At 50.3% G+C, this 24,416-nt stretch overlaps 1 protein-coding gene across 1 annotated transcript in view; it reads right to left on the bottom strand.

Annotated features, from left to right (window-relative positions):
• LOC119954014 (V-set and immunoglobulin domain-containing protein 10-like 2) overlaps positions 1 to 19,612 on the bottom strand; it is a 136,735-nt gene extending 117,123 nt beyond the window's left edge. Inside the window, exon 1 of the mRNA XM_038778791.1 lies at positions 19,365 to 19,612. Coding sequence (XP_038634719.1) covers positions 19,365 to 19,612 — 248 coding nt within the window. The remainder of the gene's footprint in view (positions 1 to 19,364) is intronic.
• Positions 19,613 to 24,416: the final 4,804 nt, after the last annotated feature.

Raw genomic sequence — 24,416 nt, 5'->3', positions numbered from 1 at the left:
TATACCCTTCCCTCATTGAAGCTGTCATTGACCCAGACTTAATCCTTAATCCTTTCTTTCCACAAGTTGGATCATCGAATGTTAAAGAGAGGCACACTATATTTGTAATTCATGATGCCTAGTCTCGACTCAGCACCATGGCTGCATGAGGTATTGAACAGTTAAATGTCTCACAGCAAGTCAGGGCCCAAGTCTGTGGGGAAGTGCAATTCAGCATTTATCATCTAATCCAGTTGAATTGCACACATTACTATTGAGGAGTAAATCTAAGTGTGGTAGTATGACTAGGAAGATTACGGTACCTTAGAACCAAGCTGCCATTGGTGCAGAAGACTCGCTGTCCATTGGCCCAGGCAAGTCACATGCCTCTCTGCCAATTGGCTGAGGCTCGTCATGTGACACCCCGCCAATTGGCTGAGAGGTAGGTAGCTTGTAGGTAGCCTACGAGGCGGGGTATAAGAACCCGTACCGGCTGGCAGTCGGCCTTTCTCTGTACGTCTACTGCCGGGCACATATCTAGTGTATTAAAGCCTGTTGTTTGGAACTACCTCTCGCCTCATGTCCAATTGACGGTGCATCAATTTAATACACTAGAATTTTGAAATGGAGCTACGGATCAAGTCAGAATGCCTCCGAATCAGCCCGCAAGCCGCAAATGCGTCAGCAATGTTTAAACATTGGCTGGCATGTTTTAACAGCTACCTCACCACAGCAGAAAACCGCCCAACAAGGGAACAGAAACTCCACATCCTCCACTCATGCGTGGGCACCGCCGTCTACTCTCTGATAGAGGATGAACTTGACTATGACGCCGCCATGGACCTTCTGTCGGGACATTTCATCAGGCCGGTGAGTCAGGTCTACACGCGGCACCTCCTGGTTACGAGGCAGCAATTCCCCGGTGAGTCCCTCGACGAATTCTACCGAGCCCTCATTGTCCTGGGGAGAAATTGCGCCTGCCCGCAAGTCTCTGCGGCTGAACATACCGAACTTTTGATCAGAGACGCTTTCGTTGTGGGTATGCAATCATCCCAGATACGCCAGAGACTCCTGGAAAAGGACACTTTAAACCTCGCTGAGGCACGGACCCTCGCATCCCCCTTAGAGGTCGCTGACCGCAACGCCCGTGCGTATGCCCCCAGCCGCGCGGCGGCCCCTTGGGCAGCATGGAACGCAACCCCCCTCACCCCCGCCGGCTCGGACCCCCCCCCCAGACCTGCGCCGCGGGGCGCCCCGATAAACCCACGGGGCCCCGCTGCTACTTTTGCGGCCAGGCCAAGCACCCCCGCCCGCGCTGCCCGGCCCGCACCACAACCTGTAAAAGCTGCGGCAAGAAGGGCCACTTTGCGGCCGTCTGCCCCCCCCCCATGCTCCTCTAGGGCCCATGCGGCCCGCAGACCTCGCTGCCCCCACCCCCCCACCGCCACGAGTGATCCCCGGACGCCGCCATTTTGGGACCCCGACGCCACATGCGACCCCCGGGCACCGCCACCTTGTTCACCCCGCACCACGTGCGGCCGACGGGCGGCGCCATCTTGGATCGGCACGGAGGACCCTGCAAGTGACTACTCGCTGTTGGATGACGACTCTGAGTTCCTGCCAGGACTCGATTTGGTGACGTTGGATCAGTCACGGCCCTGCACGCTGTCCACGGCGACCACGAAGATCCTTCTCAATGGCCATGAGACGAGCTGCCTACTGGACTCCGGGAGCACAGAGTTTCATCCACCCCGACACGGTAAGACACTGCACGCTCCCCATTCACTCAGTAAAACACAAAATCGCTCTGGCCTCCGGTTCGCACTCAGTCCAAATCACCGGGTGCTGCGTAGTGGACCTCACGGTCCAGGGGAGGGTTTTAAAAAACTATAAGCTCCTCGTCCTTCCCCGCCTCTGCGCACCAGCACTCCTGGGACTGGACTTTCAGTGCAACCTACAGAGCTTAACTTTCAAATTCGGCGGCCCTATTCCCCCCCTTACTGTCTGCGGCCTCGAGTCCCTCAAGGTTGACCCCCTTCCTTGTTTGTAAACCTCACCCCGGATTGCAAACCTGTCGCCACCAGGAGCAGACGGTACAGTGCCCAGGACCAGACCTTCATCAGGTCCGAGGTCCAAAGGCTTCTGAAGGAAGGGGTCATAGCGGCTAGCAACAGTCCCTGGCGAGCACAAGTGCTGGTGGTTAGGACTGGGGAGAAAAACCGGATGGTCATAGACTACAGTCAGATCATCAACTGGTTTACGCAGCTGGATGCGTATCCTCTCTCCCGTATCTCCGACCTGGTTAACAGGATCGCGCAGTACAAAGTCTTTTCCACGGTGGACCTTAAGTCCGCCTACCACCAGCTCCCCATCCACGCGAGTGACCGAAAGTACACTGCGTTCGAAGCGGATGGGCGACTCTACCACTTTTTAAGGGTTCCATTCGGTGTCACAAATGGGGTCTCGGTCTTCCAAAGGGAGATGGACCGAATGGTTGACCAATACGGTTTACGGGCAACCTTCCCGTATCTCGACAACATCACCATCTGCGGCCATGACCAGCAGGACCACGACGCCAACCTCTGCAAATTCCTCCGTACCGCAAAACTCCTTAACCTCAGCACTGATCATCTAGCCATCCTCGGCTACGTAGTGCGTAACGGAGTGATAGGCCCCGACACCGAACACCTGCGCCCCCTAATGGAACTTCCTCTCCCCAACTCTCTCAAAGCCCTCAAACACTGTCTGGGCTTCTTTTCCTATTATGCCCAGTGAGTCCCTAACTACACTGACAAAGCCCGCCCTCTCATCCAGTCCAACACGTTTCCCCTGTCGATGGAGGCCCGCCAGGCCTTTAGCTGCATCAAAGCAGACATTCCAGGACGAGAGCGACGCGTCTGATGTAGCTCTGGCAGCCACCCTCAACCAAGCGGGCAGACCCGTGGCCTTCTTCTCCCGGACTCTCCACGCTTCCGAACTCCGCCATTCTTCGGTGGAAAAGGAGGCACAGGCCATAGTCGAAGCTGTGCGACATTGGAGGCACTATTTGGCCGGCAGGAAGTTTACCCTCCTCACAGACCAACGGTCAGTGGCCTTCATGTTTGATAATGCACAGAGGGGCAAGATCAAGAACGACAAGATCTTGCGGTGGCTGATCGAGTTGTCCACGTACAACTACGATATCTTGTATTGTCCTGGGAAGCTTAACGAGCCTCCCGATGCCCTGTCCCGTGGCATCTGCGCCAACGCACAGGTGGACCGCCTCCGCACCCTCCACGCGGACCTCTGCCACCCGGGGGTCACCCGTTTCTACCATTTTATTAAGACCCGCAACCTGCCCTACTCCATCGAGGAGGTCAGGACTGTGACCAGGGACTGCCACATCTGCGCGGAGTGCAAGCCGCACTTTTACCGCCCCGAACAAGCGCATCTGATAAAGGCTTCCCGGCCCTTTGAACGTCTCAGCATGGACTTCAAAGGACCCCTCCCCTCCAACAACCGCAACACGTATTTCCTAAACGTGATTGACGAGTACTCCCGTTTCCCGTTCGCCATCCCCTGCCACGACAACCATCATCAAAGCCCTCCACACCATTTTCTCCCTGTTCGGTTACCCCGTTTACATCCATGGTGACCGGGGTCCTCCTTTATGAGCGACGAGCTGCGTCCATTCCTGCTCAGCAGGGGCATCACCTCCAGCAGGACAACCAGTTACAACCCCCGGGGTAACGGACAGGTCGAGAGGGAAAATGGTACGGTTTGGAAGACCGTCCTACTGGCCCTGCGGTCCAGGTATCTCCCAGTCTCCCACTGGCAAGAGATTCTCCCAGACACCCTCCACTCTATTCGGTCTCTCCTCTGTACTGCCATGAATCAAACACCTCACGAATGTCTTCTTGTTTTTCCCAGGAAGTCTTCCTCAGGGACCCCGCTCCCGACGTGGCTGGCCGCCCCGGGCCCATCCTGCTCCGGAAGCATGTGCGGGTGCACAAGTCCGACCCGTTGGTTGAAAGAGTCCAGCTACTCCACGCGAACCCGCAGTATGGGTACGTGGAGTATCCCGACGGACGACAGGACACGGTCTCCCTTCGGGACCTGGCAGCCGCCGGAGTGCGGCCGCACCCCCCAGCACCAACATCCCCCTCCAATCCCAACCGCCCCGGGCGCCCCAGCGACCCGGCGCACAGGAACCCCCTCATCCGGCCTGGCCACCACCAGCTCCGACCAGGGGTACGGGCACAGGACCACGACCGCCGCTCCCGGAGTCACGGATGACCACCGCTCCAACGTCACCGGCACCGCTGCGCAGTTCCAGCAGGACATCGAAGGCACCTATCCGGCTGATCGAGTCAATTTGATGTACTGATGGACTTTATGGACTCTTGTGTTCTTGATAATGTTCCTTGCCTGTTATTCGTTTTTTTTTGTTGTTGTTCCCTTGTGCACTATAAATAGTAATATCACTTTCTTGCACATTAGTCGCGGGACAGTGGGCAGCCGTAGATACCTCGGTACAGCTTACAACATCTCCAGTCATACTACCAGTCTTATGGGGCAACACAGTGACATCATTACCAAGGCACTGGAGCTAAGACTGAGTCAATACGCAATCTATGATTAGATTAACAACATCACTGGTAGAGCACTCAAGCTATACTTAGACTAATAAAATTAATATTAGAATATTCAATCCACGATGGGGTACTAGTGTCTTTCTTAGACCACTCAATCTATGATTGGAATACAAAAATAAATAAGGAAGAATAGCATTTATACAGCTCCTTTTGCATCCAGATGACATTCCATCTCATTAGAATCAATGAAGTACATGTGACCTGTGATCCCAGTGGGAAATGCAGCAGCGAATTTCCTAAGAGCAAGCTCCCACATTCATTTTTTCCAATTAAGGGGCAATTTAGCGTGGCCAATCCACCTAAGTTGCACACCTTTGGGTTGTGGGGGCGAAACTCACGCCAACAAGGGGAGAATGTGCAAGCTCCACACGGACAGTGACCCAGAGCCGGGATTGAACCTGGGACCTCGGCGCCTTGAGACTGCAGTGCTACCACTGCGCCACCATGCTGCCCACTTAATCTCATTCTGTCCTGATTGAAGGACAAATATTGGCCAGGACACTGGAAGTAACTGTCCTGCTCTTCTTCCTTGGGATCCTTTGCAACCACCTGAGAGGACCAGCAGTATAATAGCAGTATAATATCTCATCTGAATTCCAACAGTGTAGCATTTCACTTTCAGCCTCAATTTCTCTGTTCAAGTTCCAAAGAAAGATTTGAATGCATAAACCTCTGACATAGAGGCAAAGATGCTATACTGAGCCACAGTTGACACTGTTAGAGCCACAACTGAGGTATTAGAGTCTTTACTAGTTATGGGATCTATGATTAGAGTATTAGGTACCGTGCCTCATAGGGTATTGAAAAGCATAGCCTCCCATGTGTTGGCCCACAGTTATGCTTGGCAAGGTATTGTAGTGTGTTGCCGTTGCCTTCTGCAGTTCTGGCTGACCAGGAGATTCTTACCACTCTTATCACCTGTAATCATATTGGATGGATTTGTAGGTGGATAATTAACCAGTTCAGCCATGTTTTGAGTGCACCTTCTACAGCAAATTTCTGGGACTCAAATCCAGACCTACTGACTCTGCGTTAAGGACACTACCCACTGTGCCACATGACTTTAATAAAGTACTCAGTTTGACAGGGCACTAGTCATTATTAGATCATTCGACCTATGATTTGAGAGATTAGTGTCATTATCAGAGCACTAATGCTGTCATGGCTGAGGTAGCAGCTTACCTTTGTGTCTTTTTGAAAATTCTTGAGCATATTTGGGGGCGGCACAGTGGCACAGTGGTTAGCACTGCTGCCTCACAGCACCAGCGACCTGGGTTTGATTCCGACTTCGGGTGGCTGTGTGGAGTTTGCACTTTCTCCCCGTGTCGGCCTTGATTTTCTCCAGGTGCTTTGGTTTCCACCCACTGACCAAAGATGTGCCGTTTTGGTGGATTGGCCATGATAAATTGCCCCTTAATGTCCATAGGTTGGGTGAGGATACAAGGTTAGAGCGGGGATTGGGTCTCGGTACGGTGCTCTTTCGAAGGGTCAACGCAGACTCGATGGGGCGAATGGCCTCCTTCTGCACTGTATTGATTCTATGATGTTGATTTCTCCCAGCTGTACGTCCATCTCTCCCGTACTCCATATTTGAATCCCTCCGACCTGATTTCCAACCCTTTCATAGCACCAAGATAGACCTCACCAAAATTAAAAATGGAATTTGTGATGCATTATTCTTCCTGGACTTACTTGGTCTCTTGGCAGTCCATCAAGCCATTGACCATGCTATAGCATTATGATAGGATCAGTCGCTTTGTTCAAATGTTACCTATTTTATCAGTGCCAGAGAATCTATAGCAATGGTTTCTCTTTCTGCCTCTGTATTCTCACCTCCAGGGTCCCCTGAGAGCCCACTTTTGACTCCTTGTCTTTCTTATGAAACATGCTACTCCTCAGGGGCATCAGGCTGCATTGGGTTAGCTCTGGATATGTGCTGAAGACAGTGGTCCACCTCCAGAGAATCCCTACAGGACAGAAGGAGACCATTTGGCTGATCAAGTTTGCATTGACCTTCCGAAACAACACTCTACCTAGTCCCACTCCCGCGCACATTAATCACGGACAATCGACCTAACCTGCAAATCTTTGGACATGAAGGGGCAATTTAACATGGCTAATCCACCTAAGCTGCAAATCTTTGGCAGTGGGAGGAATCCAGAGCGCCCAATTCCAGTCAATGTCTTTCTGAAGTTCAGGTTTTGTTTTGGTACGTGTTTCTTCTAGGTTTGAGATGGTTTTCTCTGGCAAGGCTGTCTACTTTCTCTGCAGACTTTGCATTATTTCAGGTTCACAGCAAAGGGTATACCAGGCACTCACGGCTATCCGAGCAATAGAGCAGTTATTTCACTTCAGCGAGCAGGTTTCTCTCAGAAACAAGCACTGACTGTTGCCAGGCAAAACACCGTCACTGGCCAGCCCACCAGTTGCCAATTAACCAATCAAACCGAGTCCCACCAAAGCTGTTTCCTAAGATCCACTCAGTGCTGAAGAGTCTGGTTTCACGTTTCCAAAATACAAAACCTGGGAACAGACTGTTCTGGCAAGCAGGCTGTTTCAACTCTGAATCTTCTGTTTAAAGGCCCATCCCAAGTATGGGTCCACGGATCAAAAAATAAAATAAATGGGAACAAAGGAAATAAACAGGGAGGACTCTTACACTGGCTTGCATTTCACAGTCTACCTGTTTTGAATTTTTGTCCCTTCTTACCTCGGCGACCTATTGCAGCCTCAGGTACATCTCGAAAATTCTTCCTTTCTCTGATATCTATGTTGTAGGAAAGCGTTAATGTTCTCCAGTGCTTAGGTTAGAATTAGAGTTAATTGTTTACTAGACCACACTTATTGTTTGACAGACTGCACACATATATAAAGGGGGTACAGGTGGAACTGTGGAGCTGGATGAGAAGTGGTTGTAGAACGCAATAAAGTTGGAATTGAAGAAGTCAAGACTTCTTCGGTGCTGGGCCTATTTGCACCTATTTAGCGAGCCCAGTGCCCTATGCTCCAGCCAGGAATCACATGGGTGCAGATCACTTGTGGTCTCAGCAATCATTAACCTAACATGGTGAACTTTGTGGTGGGCCAAGGGGGCAACCGTAAGGTCAACCCCCCAGTGTTATGCTAATAGAATCCATCCAAGCTCATCAGAGGACCACCCCCTCTCCTCCAACAATGCACTGCCTGTCCACTCCTCCGCTAGCAGACCTCCCCACCCTCCCGCCACCCTCCACAGGGACCACCTTGCCTAAAGGAAAACACATGGGGCTGGATTTTCCTGTCACTGATGCCGAAATCGTGTTCAGCGATTGGCCGGAGAATCAAAGTTCCCTACCAAATCGGGAGTGGTGCCGCTTCCGCGATGTGTGATGTATCGACAGCCTCAGGACATTGCCTGAGGCCCACCCTCCTGATGCTCCGCCCCCGACCAGCCGAGTTCCCGACGGCGTCAGTCGCTTGTGTTCTCATCCATCGGGAATTCGGCCAGGCGGCTGCGCTCAGTCCAGCGCTGCCACAGTCGGGGGAGGGCTGTTCCGGGGCAGGGGGGACTTTATCAGACGCTGGGGGCAGAGTGGGGTTGGTGCACGAGCCGGCCAAAGGGGAGGGCACAATTTCGCTGGCCGGGTCCGCGAGTGGCCTCCGCCATGTTGCACGGCGCGGTCGCTACAGGCCGCTGCCGTGCGCATGCACGGCACAGACCCGGCAATTCTCCGGGCCATATCGGCAGCAAGAGTCGGGTGTCCACGCTGACAGCGTGCTAGACCCCAGCCAAACGGAGGATCGGTGGCCGTTTTATGCCATTTTCCGTTCCCACGCCAGAGTGGGGACATAGCCTCAGAATCGGAGAATCCATGGAACTTGACTAGGAAAACAATAAGGCCATTGTATTTTTAAAAAACTGTGGTCTTATAATTTACAGTCTGAACGCTATTGTTAAAATGAAAATCGCTTATTGTCACAAGTAGGCTTCAATGAAGTTACTGTGAAAAGCCCCTAGTCGCCACATTCTGGTACCTGTTCGGGGAGGCTGGTACGGGAATTGAACTGTGCTGTTGGCCTGCCTTGGTCTGCTTTCAAAGCCAGCGATTTAGCCCTGTGCTAAACCAGCCTCTGCATTCCGTTAATGAATCCTAATTTTCCTCATTAAGGAAGTACTGTTAGCATCAGAGAACAAAAGTCTAACAAAGAATTTACTACAGATGGTTGGGGGCTACAGTCAATATCTGTTAGATTTTGGTAAAAATCCCAAATTCAGTCAGTCATGAATGATTATCATCCGGTTTGGGAGGGGTCTACGATCAGCTCTGCCTTTTCTGAGCATTTAAATGCACTGCAGACCAGGTCGGCGAGCATTCCTGAAAGCAGTGTTCTTCAAACTTTCTTTCCGGGGACCCATTTTTACCAACCGGCCAACCTTCGGGACCCAAACTGGCCGACCTTCGCGACCCACGCCGGCCAACCTTCGCGACCCATGCCGGCTGACCTGCGCGACCCACCATTTTCTCTTACCTTGTTTGCTGCTGACAAAAATGGAGGAAATGGTTTTGGGTCCCTTTGGCCCTCGTACACGCTCCTCCAATGGAACCAGTTGGGTGAAGGTGAAGCCTTCCGGTGTCGGAAAGTATGGAGTCTCCATCTGTCCAAAGTTCTGCATATTTTTCTGTAAGTTTTTATCAAATAAACCCCTCTCCCCCTGAACTTGCAAAAAAAATTAAAATTAATAAAATAAATTAAAAAATAAAATTAAATGAATAAAATAAATGAATAAATACCACTACAGAACTTGTAAACCAAAAAGTTGTAACCGTTTTAAAAAATAGCGGCCGCACTGCGCATGTGTGCCCGATTATCGGCGCGCATGCGCATTCTGCGAACATGTTTTTAAAAAGTCGTCCGCATTGCACATGCGCGCACGATGATCGGCACGCATGCGCAATGCGGCCAAATTTAACATGTTCATGGCCATTTTAAACGCCGCTTGCAGCCGGCGTTATGAAAAACCGGCTGCTGCGTGGGGATTTGCGCGATCGGGAGCGCCCGTTACAATGGCTCCGCGACCCTCCCGAAAGCCGCCCGCGACTCACCCGCGCTCGCTACTTTGAAATACACTGGCTTAAAGCAGAGATCTCAGAAAGAATTCGGACAGCTTTGAGGCACAATGTACAGCCATTGGAAACTATTTTCAAGCAGGGAGACATGGGCCCGGATTCTCCAATCCCGCGCCGAGTCGGAGAATCCCGGGTTGGGCGCGAGAATCGCGCCACCCCACTCCGATGCCAAGCCGCCGATTCTCTGGCGCCCATTTTCCAGCATCTGCGGAGTCGCTGCCGCGCCGGTCGGGGGCCATTGAAAGTGACTCCCCCAGCGATTTTCCGCGCCTCGTGTTCGGCCGAGTCCTGCCGGCGTGGGTTGCGTATGGTCCCACCCGGAGGGACCTCGGAGATCTGGCTGCGGGGTCTGTCCTGGTGGGGGGGGGGGGGGGATCCGACTCCGGGGCGGGCCTCCACGGTGGCCTGGCCCGCGATCGGGGCCTACCGATTGGTGGGTGGACTAATTCCATGGGGGGCCTATGATCCTCCATGCCGGGCCCCTGTAGAGCTCTGCCATATTGTCTGAGGGTAGGCAAGGAAACGGGAACCCACACACATGCGAAGACTCGCACCGGCCGTGGCGCGACGGCTTTCAAGCGCCGGAGCTGCAGACACCACTCCAGCGCCATACTAGCCCCCTGGGAAAGGGTGAATACCTGGGCCTGGAGGCCCGTTGACGCAGGAGTGTCTCGCGCCGCTTTTGACGTCGGCGTCAGAACTTGGCCGTGGGATTGGAGAATCCCGGCCACGTTATTCTATAAAAGAGATGGATGTCATAATATCCACTCATGGATATAATGAGATGCAGACAGGCAGTGATTGACACACAGGATAACCAATGAACACATACGACACAGAACAACCAATCACCTGACAGGACACTACCACTATAAAACACACGAGGCATTAAGACTCTGCCGCTTCTCACTGGATACAGCTACAGAGATAGTTAGAGTGCACAAGGCCATGAGCACCTTCTCCATGTGACAGAGAGCTGGTCTGGTCAAGCCAGTAGGAGGTTATCAGTTTAGGTTAATAGAGTGTCAACCCACAGCAGATTATGTACAGCAACAAGCAAGTTCAGTAAAACAGTGTTGAACCATCTCCTGTGTCAGAAGCCTGATTCGAGTCTCACTGCATCCAGTTGCAGTCGATGTTAGACCAACTCAGATAACACATCAATGGATTTAACGAGTGGAAAGGTCCAGAAAAGGTTATAGGTACAGATAGTAAAACAATCGTTTTGCAACATGGATTCAAAAGGGTTATTGAAAGTGACGAAGAACCATACACATATGTAATAGAATTACGGGGACCAGATCGCAAAAATTGACAGGGTGCCTGAAGTGGGACATAGTCATTCTGAGGAACTGGATGAGGCGGTTAGGCCCTTGGATTGGGAAAATTAAGTACAAAAATGTAGGGCACAGAGACATAGCGTCATTTCAGACGGAAGGTCTGGCAGTGAACATTCCCATAGGAAGAGATCAAGAACTGTTGAAAGAATATCTCATAATAGGAGGGGCAGTTCAAGCAGTCGAGTAAGAGGCCTTAGGCAGGATAGAGGGTGCAGCTTAACAAGGTTAAGACTAGGAATGCTACAAGAAGCAGAAACCCATATGATCAAGAGGTCTTAGTGGCTTCCAACAACTTAGATGATAAATTAATAAAATGTGCAAAACAACAAGAACATGCAAAGTTGGAAAGTATTTGTTGTGTACACGGAGGCCCCAAATAGGGGACAATGAGTTCTATCTCCTGGATGGATATGCATAGAAAAGCCCTGATGGATGCTTCACCCGATGCTTGTGTCTATGTATTTACGTTGTGTATGTTATATTTGCCTTCTCATGTATTTTCTTTTCATGTACAGAATGATCTGTCTGAGTTGCACGCGGAACAATACTTTTCACTGTACCTCAGTACATGTGACAGTAAACAAATCCAATCCAATCTATTCACCGCACTCTGGGGTAGTGAACTCCACAATTTCACGACCCTTTGAGAGAAGTAATTTCTCCTCATTAGACTCATCTCTGGCCTCCTGACCTCCCCTTGTAATCTTTCTCTCTTCATCTCACTGTCCAGTTCTCACCATCCCGTTACAAAGTGCTTTTCCTATGTTAGAACATAGAACATAGAACAGTACAGCACAGAACAGGCCCTTCGGCCCTCAATGTTGTGCCGAGCCATGATCACCCTACTCAAACCCACGTATCCACCCTATACCCATAACCCAACAACCCCCCCCTTAACCTTACATTTATTAGGACACTACGGGCAATTTAGCATGGCCAATCCACCTAACCCGCACATCTTTGGACTGTGGGAGGAAACCGGAGCACCCGGAGGAAACCCACGCACACAGGGGGAGGACGTGCAGACTCCAGACAGACAGTGACCCAGCCGGGAATCAAACCTGGGACCCTGGAGCTTTGAAGCATTTATGCTAACCACCATGCTACCCTGCTGCCCATCAACTTACGGGTAAGTTATGGGTAAGTTTTTGCTGTTGAAGACTTTGGCCTTTCCCGGGATTGCAACGCAAGGCACATGAACCTTGGCAAGACCAGCTTTCTTAGGCAAATGCTCTCCCGGGTGCTTTGAATCTTCCGTGTAGCAGAATTCCACGTCATGCTGCCAGATGGGACCAGATGGGCTGGCACATTGATCATCTCTTTCATCTGTAATAGCGGCCAATGCATCCGGTCTTGGCAAACAGTTCTGATCCTCACAGCAGTGCCCCAAATGTGGAATGCATTATTCCTACGAGTTTTGTCTAAATGACTAAGAAAAACAATTTTGCCACCAAATAATTTCTCAACCATTCTCTTGCAGATGCAAGGTTCTTATGTTATGTTACATTCCATTGCTTATGAGTAAAGTTGTTTTATCTGGGGAAATCCTTTCGATGCCAACATTTCAATCATGTGCAAATGCTGGCTCGGTTAATGGCACGGAGAGAAAATGGCCAATTGCAAACATCTAAATACAAAGCTGACATATTATGCAGCTTAAGATGGATATTTTATTTTCCGTTATGCTGAAATATTTGCATTGATGAAGAATGCCTGTTGAAGCTTCAGTGTCTCTCAATTTTCCAGCTGTGGCTATCAGGAAACGTTGAAATGTTGATGTAGCGGCAGTTTAACCAGGAGCAGGTTTTTGTACTGGGCCAACCCAGGCAGCCATGTGGAGTTAAACATCCAATTCAATCCACAGTTAGCGACACAGAAGAATTATAGAATGGTTCGAGCGCAGCACGTGACCATTCGGCCCATCGTGTTTGTGTCGGCTTCCTGCAACAGCAATCAGTCCCGTGCTCTCTGCACATCCTCACCCTTCCCCATGGCCGACAATTTTTTTCCCCTCACATAATTATCCTATTCCCTTTTGGATGCCGTGATTGAATCTGCCTCAACCATAATGTCAGGCAGCACATTCTAGATACCAACTAGTTTTTGCGTGAGTAAGATTTTCCTCATGTCGTCATTTGCCAAGCACTTTAAATCTGTGTCCCCTGGTCCTCAACTTATTCGCCATTGAAAAATGAAAAAATGAAAATCGCTTATTGTCACAAGTAGGCTTCAATTAAGTTACTGTGAAAAGCCCCTAGTCGCTGGTTTAGCCCCTGGGGGCTGGTTTAGCTCATTGGGCTAAATCGCTGGCTTTTAAAGCAGACCAAGCAGGCCAGCAGCACGGTTCGATTCCCGTACCAGCCCCCCCCGGACAGGCACCGGAATGTGGCGACTAGGGGCTTTTCACAGTAACTTCATTGAAGCCTACTCGTGACAATAAGCGATTTTCATTTCATTTCATTTCGCCACATTCCGGCGCCTGTCCGGGGAGGCTGGTACGGGAATCGAACCATGCTGCTGGCCTGCTTGGTCTGCTTTAAAAGTCAGCGATTTAGCCCAGTGAGCTAAACCAGCCCCTGCTGTCTTCTCCCTACCTACTCTCTCCGGTCATCCCTTGACTCTGGACACTTCAAATAACCTCCTCTCAACCTACTCGAGGGCAGCACGGTAGCATGGTGGTTAGCATAAATGCTTCACAGCTCCAGGGTCCCAGGTTTGATTCCCGGCTGGGTCACTGTCTGTGCGGAGTCTGCACGTCCTCCCCGTGTGTGCGTGGGTTTCCTCCGGGTGCTCCGGTTTCCTCCCACAGTCCAAAGATGTGCGGGTTAGGTGGATTGGCTATGCTAAATTGCCCTTAGTGTCCTAAAAAATAAGGTTAATGGGGAGGGTTGTTGGGTTACTGGTATAGGATGGATACGTTGACTTGAGTAGGGTGATCATTGCTCGGCACAACATCGAGGGCCGAAGGGCCTGTTCTGTGCTGTACTATTCTATGTTCTATGTTCTATGTTCTACTCTTCCCTAAGGAGAATCCACAGCTTTCCAGTCTATCCACATAGTTATGTAGTTTAAGGTGTAGGTAACGCCATCATGATGTTTATCGGAGCAGGACTCGGGCCTCAGACAATTAAATCATGGCTGATGTGACGAATAAAGGAATATTTTATATATATTGTATTATGTATCCGTTGCAGTCACGTAATTAAAATAACTTTGGTTAAGGTATCTCGATTTTATGTCTGCTAAAACTGTGATTAAGGGATTAACAGCTAGGCAGGCTGTGATGTCACTCATGGAGAGAGGCTTGGTCTGGTTTGGAGTTTTGTTTTCAGCCCTGCCCTGTGCCTGTTGTTTTTAGTTTCATTTTGAGAGTTCTGCTCCGGTTTCTAAGGAAAGAACCTGTGTTTCTGCGACTGACTTCTGAAAGCTTCTCTCCCAAGGACTTTATGAATAAATCTGGAAGCCACTGAGTGTTAACTGTAATTTTAAGTGGCATGTGACCTGTGTGTGTAGATTTTACTTGACTGAAATTTCAAGTAGATGGGAAAGTAAGCTCAAAGACCTTTCTGGATTTTTTTTAAAGAACTGTTTAACTGTTAATTGAAGATATATTTTTCCTTGGATGTTAATGGGGTGAATCCTGTATAATAATAAAGTTTGTTTTAATATAAAAGATCCCTAATTTGTCAGTGGAGGAGGCGGGCACTTGCTCCGCTGTCCATGGAGGTCAGGACAGCCCTGAAATTCTTCGCTACTGGGTCAAAACAAAGAACAAAGTACAAAGAACAAAGAAAATTACAGCACAGGAACAGGCCCCTCGGCCCTCCCAGCCGGGGCCAATCCAGATCCTTTATCTAAACCTGTCGCCTATTTTCCAAGGATCTACTTCCCTCTGTTCCCCGCCCGTTCATATATCTGTCTAGATGCATCTTAAATTATACTATGAGGCTTTAGTTGCTGCCTCTTTACTGACCTCTAACTTCCTAATCTAGTTCCCATGCCCCTGCCATGGGTCATTTCAGGGCTCAAGCAGGAACTTGTGTGGCATGTCTCAAACCTCAGCCCACCAGTGCATCCCACAGGTCACTGGTATTCCTGGGCCTCCGACTGCATCCAATTTGACCTGGACCTGGATTTGCCACCATTAGCCGAATGTCTCAGGTTACAGGGAGCAATCCATGTCAAACATGTTGCCTTGAGAGCACCGTTGCACCAGGGAATGGCTTCATCAACTGAAATGGGACCCACTCACATTATGGAGGAGGAGGAGGAATTTGTGGCTACCTCTTGATGTGTTGGGTAAGCTGGGTCTGCGAGGACTGCGTTTACTGCAGTAGTGAGAGAGACGGGCTTCCAACACTTGAAGAAATGCAACTCGATTTTATTGAAATCTTAACTATCATACATACTTTAACTGTGGGTTGACACTATGCTGACTTTACTGGAGACCTGAGGCTAACCTGACCAGACTATCCTTACTACCACATGGTGTATGTTCTAGTTGCTGCTCACGAGCTCGGACTGTCTCAGAGGCTGGATCCCGAGAGACCGGGAAAACTAGTGCCCTCTGGCTTTATAGTGGTCGTGTCCTGTCTGGTGATTGGCTGCTGTGTTCTGTGTGTTCACTGGTCGTCCTGTCTGTCAATCACTGCCTGTCTGCACACCACCATATACCTGTGTGTATATGATGACATCTCCCCCCCCTTTTTTTTAAACTATTTTTTAAAAATGTGTGTAGGTCAATAAATAGTGAGTGTGTGTGTATAGGAGCCTGACTATATACAAAGTATGTTAACGTATTTACATGGGAAGGTGTCTAGTGCAGATAGAGGGCAGATAACAAATCAGGAAAAAAATAATATGTACAGATGTGTAAACGGATCACAAGGTAATGCAACATTCAGACTATAAATTCAGTCTCTGTGGTGGGCGACGAATTCTGGTTGACCACCTCAAGGGTGGGTCAGGGGGCGCCTGCACTTGAACGGGCGGAACTGCCTCCAATGTAGAGGTCGGTAAAATAACTGGCAGATCGGAGGAAGAATGCTTGATTTGACGTGAATGGTGTCAAGGTCAGACTTTGAAATGAGGTTAGCTGAAGTGCCGGTGTCCAGCCTGAAGCGTATGCAAGCCTTGTTGACCGTAAGGGTGGCACACCACTCGTCGTCCGGATCAATGCCCATCGCTGGGAGTTGTTTCACCATCTTTGCTGAAGGCAGCGTGTGCTTGGTGATGATGCCCACCCGGAATGGGGATGTGAGGCCCTCGGTGTCTGGAAGCATGTCGGAGTCTACAACGGGTTGCTGTACTGACCGGATGTTCCTGCGCTGCAGCTGAGGTCCCTGTGTATTGGGCAGTTGAGCAGATCTGCACAGGGCTGCATAGTGGCCAAGCTTGCCACACTGGAGACAGCGTCGAGATTTCACAGGACATTGCCGCTTTAAATGGGCGGAGCCACAGTTGTTGCACGTCATGGCGCTGATGTCAGGATGCTCCGTGCGCCACCGCGCATGCGCAGTGCGGTCGAACGACGTGCACACCTGCGCAGTTCGGTCGTCAGCCTCGCCGTCCCCTTGGTCGTGGCGCGCATACACAGGAGCCCAGGAAAAGTGCGCGAAATGGCCGCCCTCATCCAGACACAGGCCCTGGGGCTGTTTGACAGCCTGCACCCGCTCCGCATCGTGGGGGCCTTGCCGCGCCGTCTCTGCCGCCTTGATATGGGAGTACCGGTTATTAGCGTGCTCATGTAGGACTCAGGCCTCGATGGCGATGGTAAGGGTGAGCTGCTTAACTTTAAGGAGCTGCTGGCCAGGGCAGCATGGTGGCCTAGTGGCTAGCACAGCTGTCTCATGGCGCTGAGGTCCCAGGTTCGATCCCGGCTCTGGGTCACTGTCCGTGTGGAGTTTGCACATTCTCCCCGTGTTTGCGTGGATTTCGCCACCACTACACAAAGATGTGCAGGGTAGGTGGATTGGCCACGCTAAATTGCCCCTTAATTGGAAAAAATAATTGGGTAATCTAAATTTTTTTTTTAAAAAGGAGCTGCTGGCGAAGAGGATTGGAGTGGACCCCGAAAACAATCTGGTCCCGGATCATGGAATCGGAAGTGGAGCATTAGTTGCAGGACTGCACGAGGATGCGGAGATGGGTTAAAAAGGACTGAAAAGGTTCATCCTCACCCTGAAGCCTCTGCTGGAACACATAGCGTTCAAAGCTCTCATTGACTTTGATGTCACAGTGGCTGTCGAACTTCAGCAGGACTGTTTTAAACTTTGTCTTGTCCTCACCTTCAGCAAAGGTGAGTGAGTTAAAGATGTGGATAGCGTGGTCCCCGGCTGTAGAGAGGTAGAGAGCAATCTTCTTGGCATCCGATGCGGCTTCGAGGTCGGTGGCTTCAAGATACAGCTGAAACTTCTGCTTGAAAATCTTCCAGTTTGCACCGAGGTTGCCAGCGATGCGGAGTGGCGGGGGAGGGCGGACACTGTCCATGTTACTGGATGGCTGATCGCTGGTCAAAGGCAGACTATCTCAAGGTAGATCCGTCAAACTCGAACATGACTCACTGGTACCATGATGTGTTGGGTAAGCTGGGTCTGTGAGGACTGCGTTTACTGCAGTAGTGAGAGAGACAGGCTTCCAACACTTGAAGAAAAGCAACTCGATTTTATTGAACTCTTAACTATCATACATACTTTAACTGTGTGTTGACACTATGTTGACTTGACTGGAGACCTGAGGCTAACCTGACCAGACTACCTTACTACCACATGGTGTATGTTCCAGTAGCTGCTCACGAGCTCTGACTGTCTCAGAAGCTGGATCCCGAGAAAGCGGTAAAACTAGTGCCCTCTGGCTTTATAGTGGCCGTGTCCTGTCTGGTGATTGGCTGCTGTATTGTGTGTGTTCACTGGTCATCCTGTGTGTCAATCACTGCCTGTCTGTGCACCATCATATATCTGTGTGTATATTATGACATCTCTGAGGAGGAGGTGGACCAGGAGGGAGTGGAGGACAAGCTCAAGGAGGACCCGAAGGATGGAGTAGAGGTGAGAGCCAGGGTGTGGAAGGCCAGGAGGACAAGGGAGGCCCTCATAATCTTCAGATTCACTAACTAGGAGGCTTGGTGTTCTCAGCTCCACAACCTCCCCCCCCCCCCCCCAACCTACCGCCCTGCCCCACCACTACCACTACCACAACATTCAAACCCCCCCGCCAAGAGTTTCATTGACATCGCATCAGGGGCTGGGCCTGGGTGTGAGTGAGTCGCTTGTTGAATTCACACGACACGTAGTTGGAAATGAACAGTGGTTTTAATGATCTTACAACGGAGCCTGCCTGCGACGCAATGAACTGGCAGGCAGGCTCAGACTGCCAGGCTTTATACTTCCGGTTAGTGGGAGGAGCCATGGGCGGAGCCATGGGCGGAGCCAAGGGTGGAGCCCAGTACAAACTCCTCATCTCCCCCTAGGGGCAGAGCCACGCAACTGCTCGTACACCGAGCTTACACAGACTCAGTACATCATATATAATAACAGTGTGAATAACACGGACTGTGATTCACCACACTTGTTAAGTCAGGAGGATGATGACTATTCGCTGTGATGCTGCTCTGGTTCTGTGGCTCCTGTTTGTCTGCTGACTGCACACTTACTCCTGCGCTCATGCCTGGGTGAGGGTTGGTGGCAATATCTTTGCCCACTGCTCAAGGGGAGAAAAGGGGCACGGCTGAGGGCCCAGTCAGTGAAGGAGCAGTGAGCCCAGGATGCCTGTCGCTGTGGGTGTCTTGGGATCTACCTGTTGAGTTTGTTTGGAGGGCCTGCAGGAGGACCTGAGTTCAGATGGGAGATAAACCCTCCCTGTGGGATAGGGGTCAAAGCAATGTTGGAGCTTTGAGGTGCTAGATTCTTTCCTGTGGTGATTCTTAACAGCGCAACATTAACTACTCCCTTACTAACAGTGTCTGACTTCACCCGTGTCCACTTTGTGCTCCTAAAACCTCTTAATCCTGCGTGGCCTGCCACTACGTCAATGTGTAAGGCCAGGAAGCGCATCAGAGGTGGGGATGGCCTGCTGTTTTCTGCATCCTGTAGCATGTGATGCCCTTGGCGGGCATCCTCTAGATGGCCTGGACCTTCAGGGGTCCCGATCGACATTCTGGTGTCACTGGAGTTGGCCAGTCATCCTGTTCTACCCACTGTCCCTTCGATGAGCCAGTTTCAGGAAGGGGGGAGATTCAGATGGATTTCAGACTGCCAGAGTCTCCTTGATGGAAAGCCCCAGAAGGCCTCCAGTGCTTCCCCTACCTCAGGGTCCTGGTGAGCCCCTGGGTTACTCCATGGGCTGGAGGGGCAGCTGGAGCAACCTCCAGAAGACTCTGAGTCATCTGGCACTGCCAGTCCTGGAGGCCCCGCATTATCTGCACTATGGTGTCAAAGCCCTCGGCGATGGTCCTCTGTGACTGGACCGAGCTCTGGAGTGCCTCTGCAATGTCCACCTGTGTCTGGAACATGTCCCTCAGCGACTGGAGCATGATGTCAAAGCCCTCAGCCATGGTCCTCCGAGATTGAGCCATGCCTTGGACTCTGCCACTCATAGCTCAGGCGTCATGCCCCAGGCTTTCCATTATGATTGCCACTCATGCAAAGTTGGTCTGGGTGTCACGCAACGCTGGCAACATCTCCTGCAACGGAAGACCATGGAACTCCTGCACTTGGCCTTGCAGTTGCGAGAATGTTGCTGACAACTCCTACTGGAATTCCCAGCTCTGCCTTTGCACCTCCAGTAGCTCAGGGAGAACCTTTTCCAGGGGCTTGGCATTTCACTGGGGACCAGCTATTTCCTGGGTTCTAGCAGACTTCTGACTGCCTGATCCCTGGGACATTCCTACCACCACAAGATGCCCATCAGTGGATGTGTTGTTCTCACCAGATAGTGAACCTGAAGCCTGCCTGCTGAGATCACCTACCAAGCTGTGTGTCTCTGTGCTGGTGAACGGTGCGGTTAATGGATGTTGATGTGTTAGGCAGGTTGGTTTGACGTTGACTGCAACTGGATGCAGTGGAGCTAGAAACAGATGTCTGACACAGGAGATGATCCAACACTGTTTTATTTAACTGGTGGACTGCTGTACATGTTCAGCTGTGGGTTGACACTCCATAAATCCAACTGATGACCTCTTATTGGCTTGACCAGACTTACTAGCTACCGCATGGTGATAGTGCTCACTAGCTTATGCACTCTGACTGTCCCAGTAGCTGGGTCCTGAAAGAGGGAGAGTCTTGATGCCCTGTGGACTTTATAGTGGTGGTGTCCTGTCTGGTGATTGGTTGTTCTGTGTTGTGTGTTCATTGGTCATACTGTGTGTCACTGCCTGTCTGCATCTCATTATATACATGAGTGGATATTATGACAGATGTGACACCTCTTTTCTGTATTCCTCAGGTTTCTCCTCCGAGGTGCTGTCGAGGGTTTCAGAGGGGGCTGTGACTCCAGATGGTGACCCTCATCAGAAGGTAACCTTGCAAGACAAGAGACGTGAGTTCAGTGAATGGCAAGAACACGGGACTGGGCAACTGAGAGCTCGCTTGAGTCAGGCCAAATGGATGAAGATACAGTGGATTCTCACTTTGCAAGTGCAGGGCAAGCTTGCAGTCAGTCACGGCTCTCTCCTATGCGTATCCTGTGATCTCCATTGCCCTTTACACATAGGGGATGAAGAATCATAACTTAGGCATACCCCACCCATTCTCTCCCTCTCCCTTTCATTATGGGCTATCTACTCCTGCGGGGACACAAAGAGGACATTATGAGCCGGAAACCTGGCGGGTCGGGGTTCTGCAGCAAATGGCTTAAGCGGGCACCGCGCCTAAACAGAAAAGCGTTGTGATGAGGAATGCCGAGGGGTTCTGAGGAAGATGCTAGGAGGTCAGGTGTTGGGAGGCTGTGAGGTGGAAGGGAGTGAATTAATGGTGACATTCCAGGGGTGATAGATGGGACTGATGCCAGGAGGAGACTTGGGAACTCACCCTCGCAGCTCCTTGGAGATAATTTATTTTCTTGTGGCATTGGATGCCGGTGCTCCTGGTCAGGCTGCTGGCACTGACCGCATCCCAGGTCACATTATTCATGTTACTTTGGGGTCCCCTACCCACACAGAGGTACAGGGCCCCCCGCCTCATCTCCATGGAGCACAGTGTCTGTTTAGGTCTCCCTGCAGGAAGCGAGGAGCAGGTCTCCACACAGCCATCCTCCTGGTTGGACTGGGAGTGAGTGCTGAGGGACTGTTTAAATGCAGCTCACCCTTGTTAGCATTAAACGGCTGAGCCACAGCTCGGGCGAATCAGACGTCTGGGGACTCCAGCTCTACATGTTTCCCGTAATGGGCTCATTTATGGGTGTCACGGCAGCACAGTGGTTAGCACAGTTGCTTCACAGCTCCAGGGTTCCAGGTTTGATCCCCAGCTTGGGTGACTGTCTGTGCGGAGTCTGCACATTCTCCCCGTGTCTGCATGGGCTTCCTCCGGGTGCTCCGGTTTCCTCCCACAGTCCAAAGATGTGCAGGTTAGGTGGAAGGGCCATGCTAAATTGCCCTCGTGTCCAAAAAGGTTAGGTGGGGTTACGGGGTTATGTGGATCGGGTGGAGGTTGGGTGCTCTTTCCAAGGGCCAGTGCAGATTCGAATGGCCTCCTTCTGCACTATAGATTCTATGATTGATTCTATGATTTATTGCACTAAGTGTGGCAAGATCGTGATCCGTTTACTGACGGAAATCGCACCGGCTTCGCGTCCAAAATGACACTTTGTCATTTTTTGGTAAAGTTCCAGAACTGAAGGAAGATAGAAACATGATAGGCTTTGAGCAAGTGAAAAGGGGGAGAGCGGGGAAGCCAAAAGTGAAGGCCGTTAATAGGTTGGAGGGCTGGTGAGGCAAAGGTAGGGTTGCCACCTCGCCAGGATTGGCCTGGAGCCTCAAGGAATTGAAGTTCAATCCCTAGGATATGGCTCTGTTTGCAACCCTGGAGAAAAATCACCAGGACATTAAAAAATGATTGTGTTTTTGTTATTTTCTTTAACATTTCTCTTTGCCAAATATAAGAATCTTGAAAATGGGAAAAACAGGCTGTTTGGCTGACGGTCAATCATCATCCAATTGGATAATGAGTCTATTTGCTTCCCAGGGGCTGATAAACGGCTGGAGAATGAGGGACAAGACATGTGTAAAACGCCAGGAATACATTTAATCACAGTTGGCAACCCTAAGCAAAGGGAGTGTCAATAGTTACAGTATAGAAACAACAGATTTGTCCAGAGTGAGTGTGCATCAAAAGCCTGTTTTACATCGCACGTATTGCTGTTTCCTTGACTTCAATGAAAATGAGAAGTGAAAAATGTCTAAAACGACAAGGCTTCCGATTCCCAGAATCCCGGGGGGGGGGGGGGGGGGGGGGGGCTACCCGGTCTTTCCTCATGGCTTGAAACACTCAGCTCTGGTATAATACTTGCGCTCGCTTTTGTACTTTCCTCTATAGCCTTTTTATAATGAAACCAGAACAGTTTTAAAAACCTTCCGCGATAAAAGCTAAATACTGCGGATGCTGGTGATCCACAATAAAACCAGAGGATGCTGGGAAATCCCAGCAGGCTTGGCAGCATCTGTGGAGAGAGAAAGTGAGGTTTTTTTTTGTAAATTTAGAGTATGCAAATTATTTTTTTTCCCAATTAAGGGGCAATTTAGTGTGGCCAATCCACCTACCCTGTACATCTTTGGGTTGTGGGGGTGACACCCACGCAAAAAATGTGCAAACCCCCACAGACAGTGACCAGGGATTGAACCCGGGTCCTCAGCGGCGTGAGGCAGAGTGCTAACCACTGCGCCACCCTGCCGCCCTTAGAGTGAGTGAGTTAACGTTTCGAGCCCAATACGGCTCGTCGTTGGAACCCAGACTCAAAATGTTAACCCTGTTTCTCTATCTGCCGATACTGAGGTCTTAGTAATAATAATCCTCATTATTGTCACAAGTAGGCTTACATTACCACTGCAATGAAGAAGGGCGGCACATGGCACTGTGGTTAGCATTGCTGCCTACGGCGCTGAGGACCCGGGTTCGAATCCCGGCCCTGGGTCACTGTCCGTGTGGGGTTTGCACATTCTCCCCGTGTTTGCATGGGTTTCACGCCCACAACCCAAAGATGTGCAGATTAGGTAAATTGGCCACGCTAAATGGACCCTTAATTGGAAAAACAATAATTGCGTACTCTAAATTTTAAAAAAATCACTGCAATGAAGTTACTGTGAAAAGCCCCCAGTCGTCACACTCAGGCACCTGTTCGGGTACACTGAAGGAGAATTTAGAATGTCCAATTCACCTAACAAGCACGTCTTTCGGGACTTGTGGGAGAAAACCGGAGCATCCGGAGGAAATCCACGCAGACACAGGGAGAACGTGCAGACCTCCGCACAGACAGTGACCCAAGCTGGAAATCAAACCTAGGACCCTGGTTCTGTGAAGCAACAGTGCTAACCACTGTGCTACAACGCCACCCAGCACTTTCGTTTTGTATTACGAACCTCCCCAAATGTGATCTGGGCAGAATTCTAAACAGGTTTAATTTATCATCCTGCTTTTCAATTATTTACCTGGGAAAATGGTTTGCCTCCATTTTAATGGCTCTGTTAACCTACTATGAATTTGAATGCTGCAGGCCACTGACATTTTATGTACTTGTGTCTAGCTGTGGAAGAAGGTTTCAGCTGGATGCTAAGGTGAAGCTCCATGGAATTTCTTCAGGGATTTGAATCTCTTGGAGACCCGGATGCCCACAACCTGTTTTCATGTTGAACTGAATTTTAAACACTTGCCACCATGTGCTACTTAATTATAACAGTTATCTAGGGCCTCGCCAAACACAGCTCTGCCTCTGTGCAATAATAGAAAATGATAGAGAAGATGGAGACTTGATATGCTTCATGCAAGGGCCTGTCCTATTGAATAATTCACCCTGTTAACTAGGAATGTGTGACAGATTGAATTTCTAATTCTATTCATCCACTGCTGAGCGATTGCGAACAGCTAATGTCAATAATTCAGCTGCTTGTTTTACAATATTTATCACAGGAACACGCACACTGTGAAGCACAATAGTTCTGTAATGCAATAATGTGCGTGTTTAAGAATGTTCCTGGCCGGCGATGAATAGATGGGTTAGCACAGCTGCAGGAGTGGCACAGAGTAGGCAGGCCGTGGTTCTAACCCCAGGTTAAATCTGTGTCCGCTGAGTTGATCATGGCTGAGGAAGACAGAGAGGACATTGCAACGTGGTCAGTGTACGATCCTCTATTGCCATTCGATAGAGGA

This window comes from Scyliorhinus canicula, chromosome 19 (assembly GCF_902713615.1).
Source record: "Scyliorhinus canicula chromosome 19, sScyCan1.1, whole genome shotgun sequence".
Classification (NCBI taxonomy): domain Eukaryota; kingdom Metazoa; phylum Chordata; class Chondrichthyes; order Carcharhiniformes; family Scyliorhinidae; genus Scyliorhinus; species Scyliorhinus canicula.
This window is presented reverse-complemented; position numbering and strand designations above follow the sequence as displayed.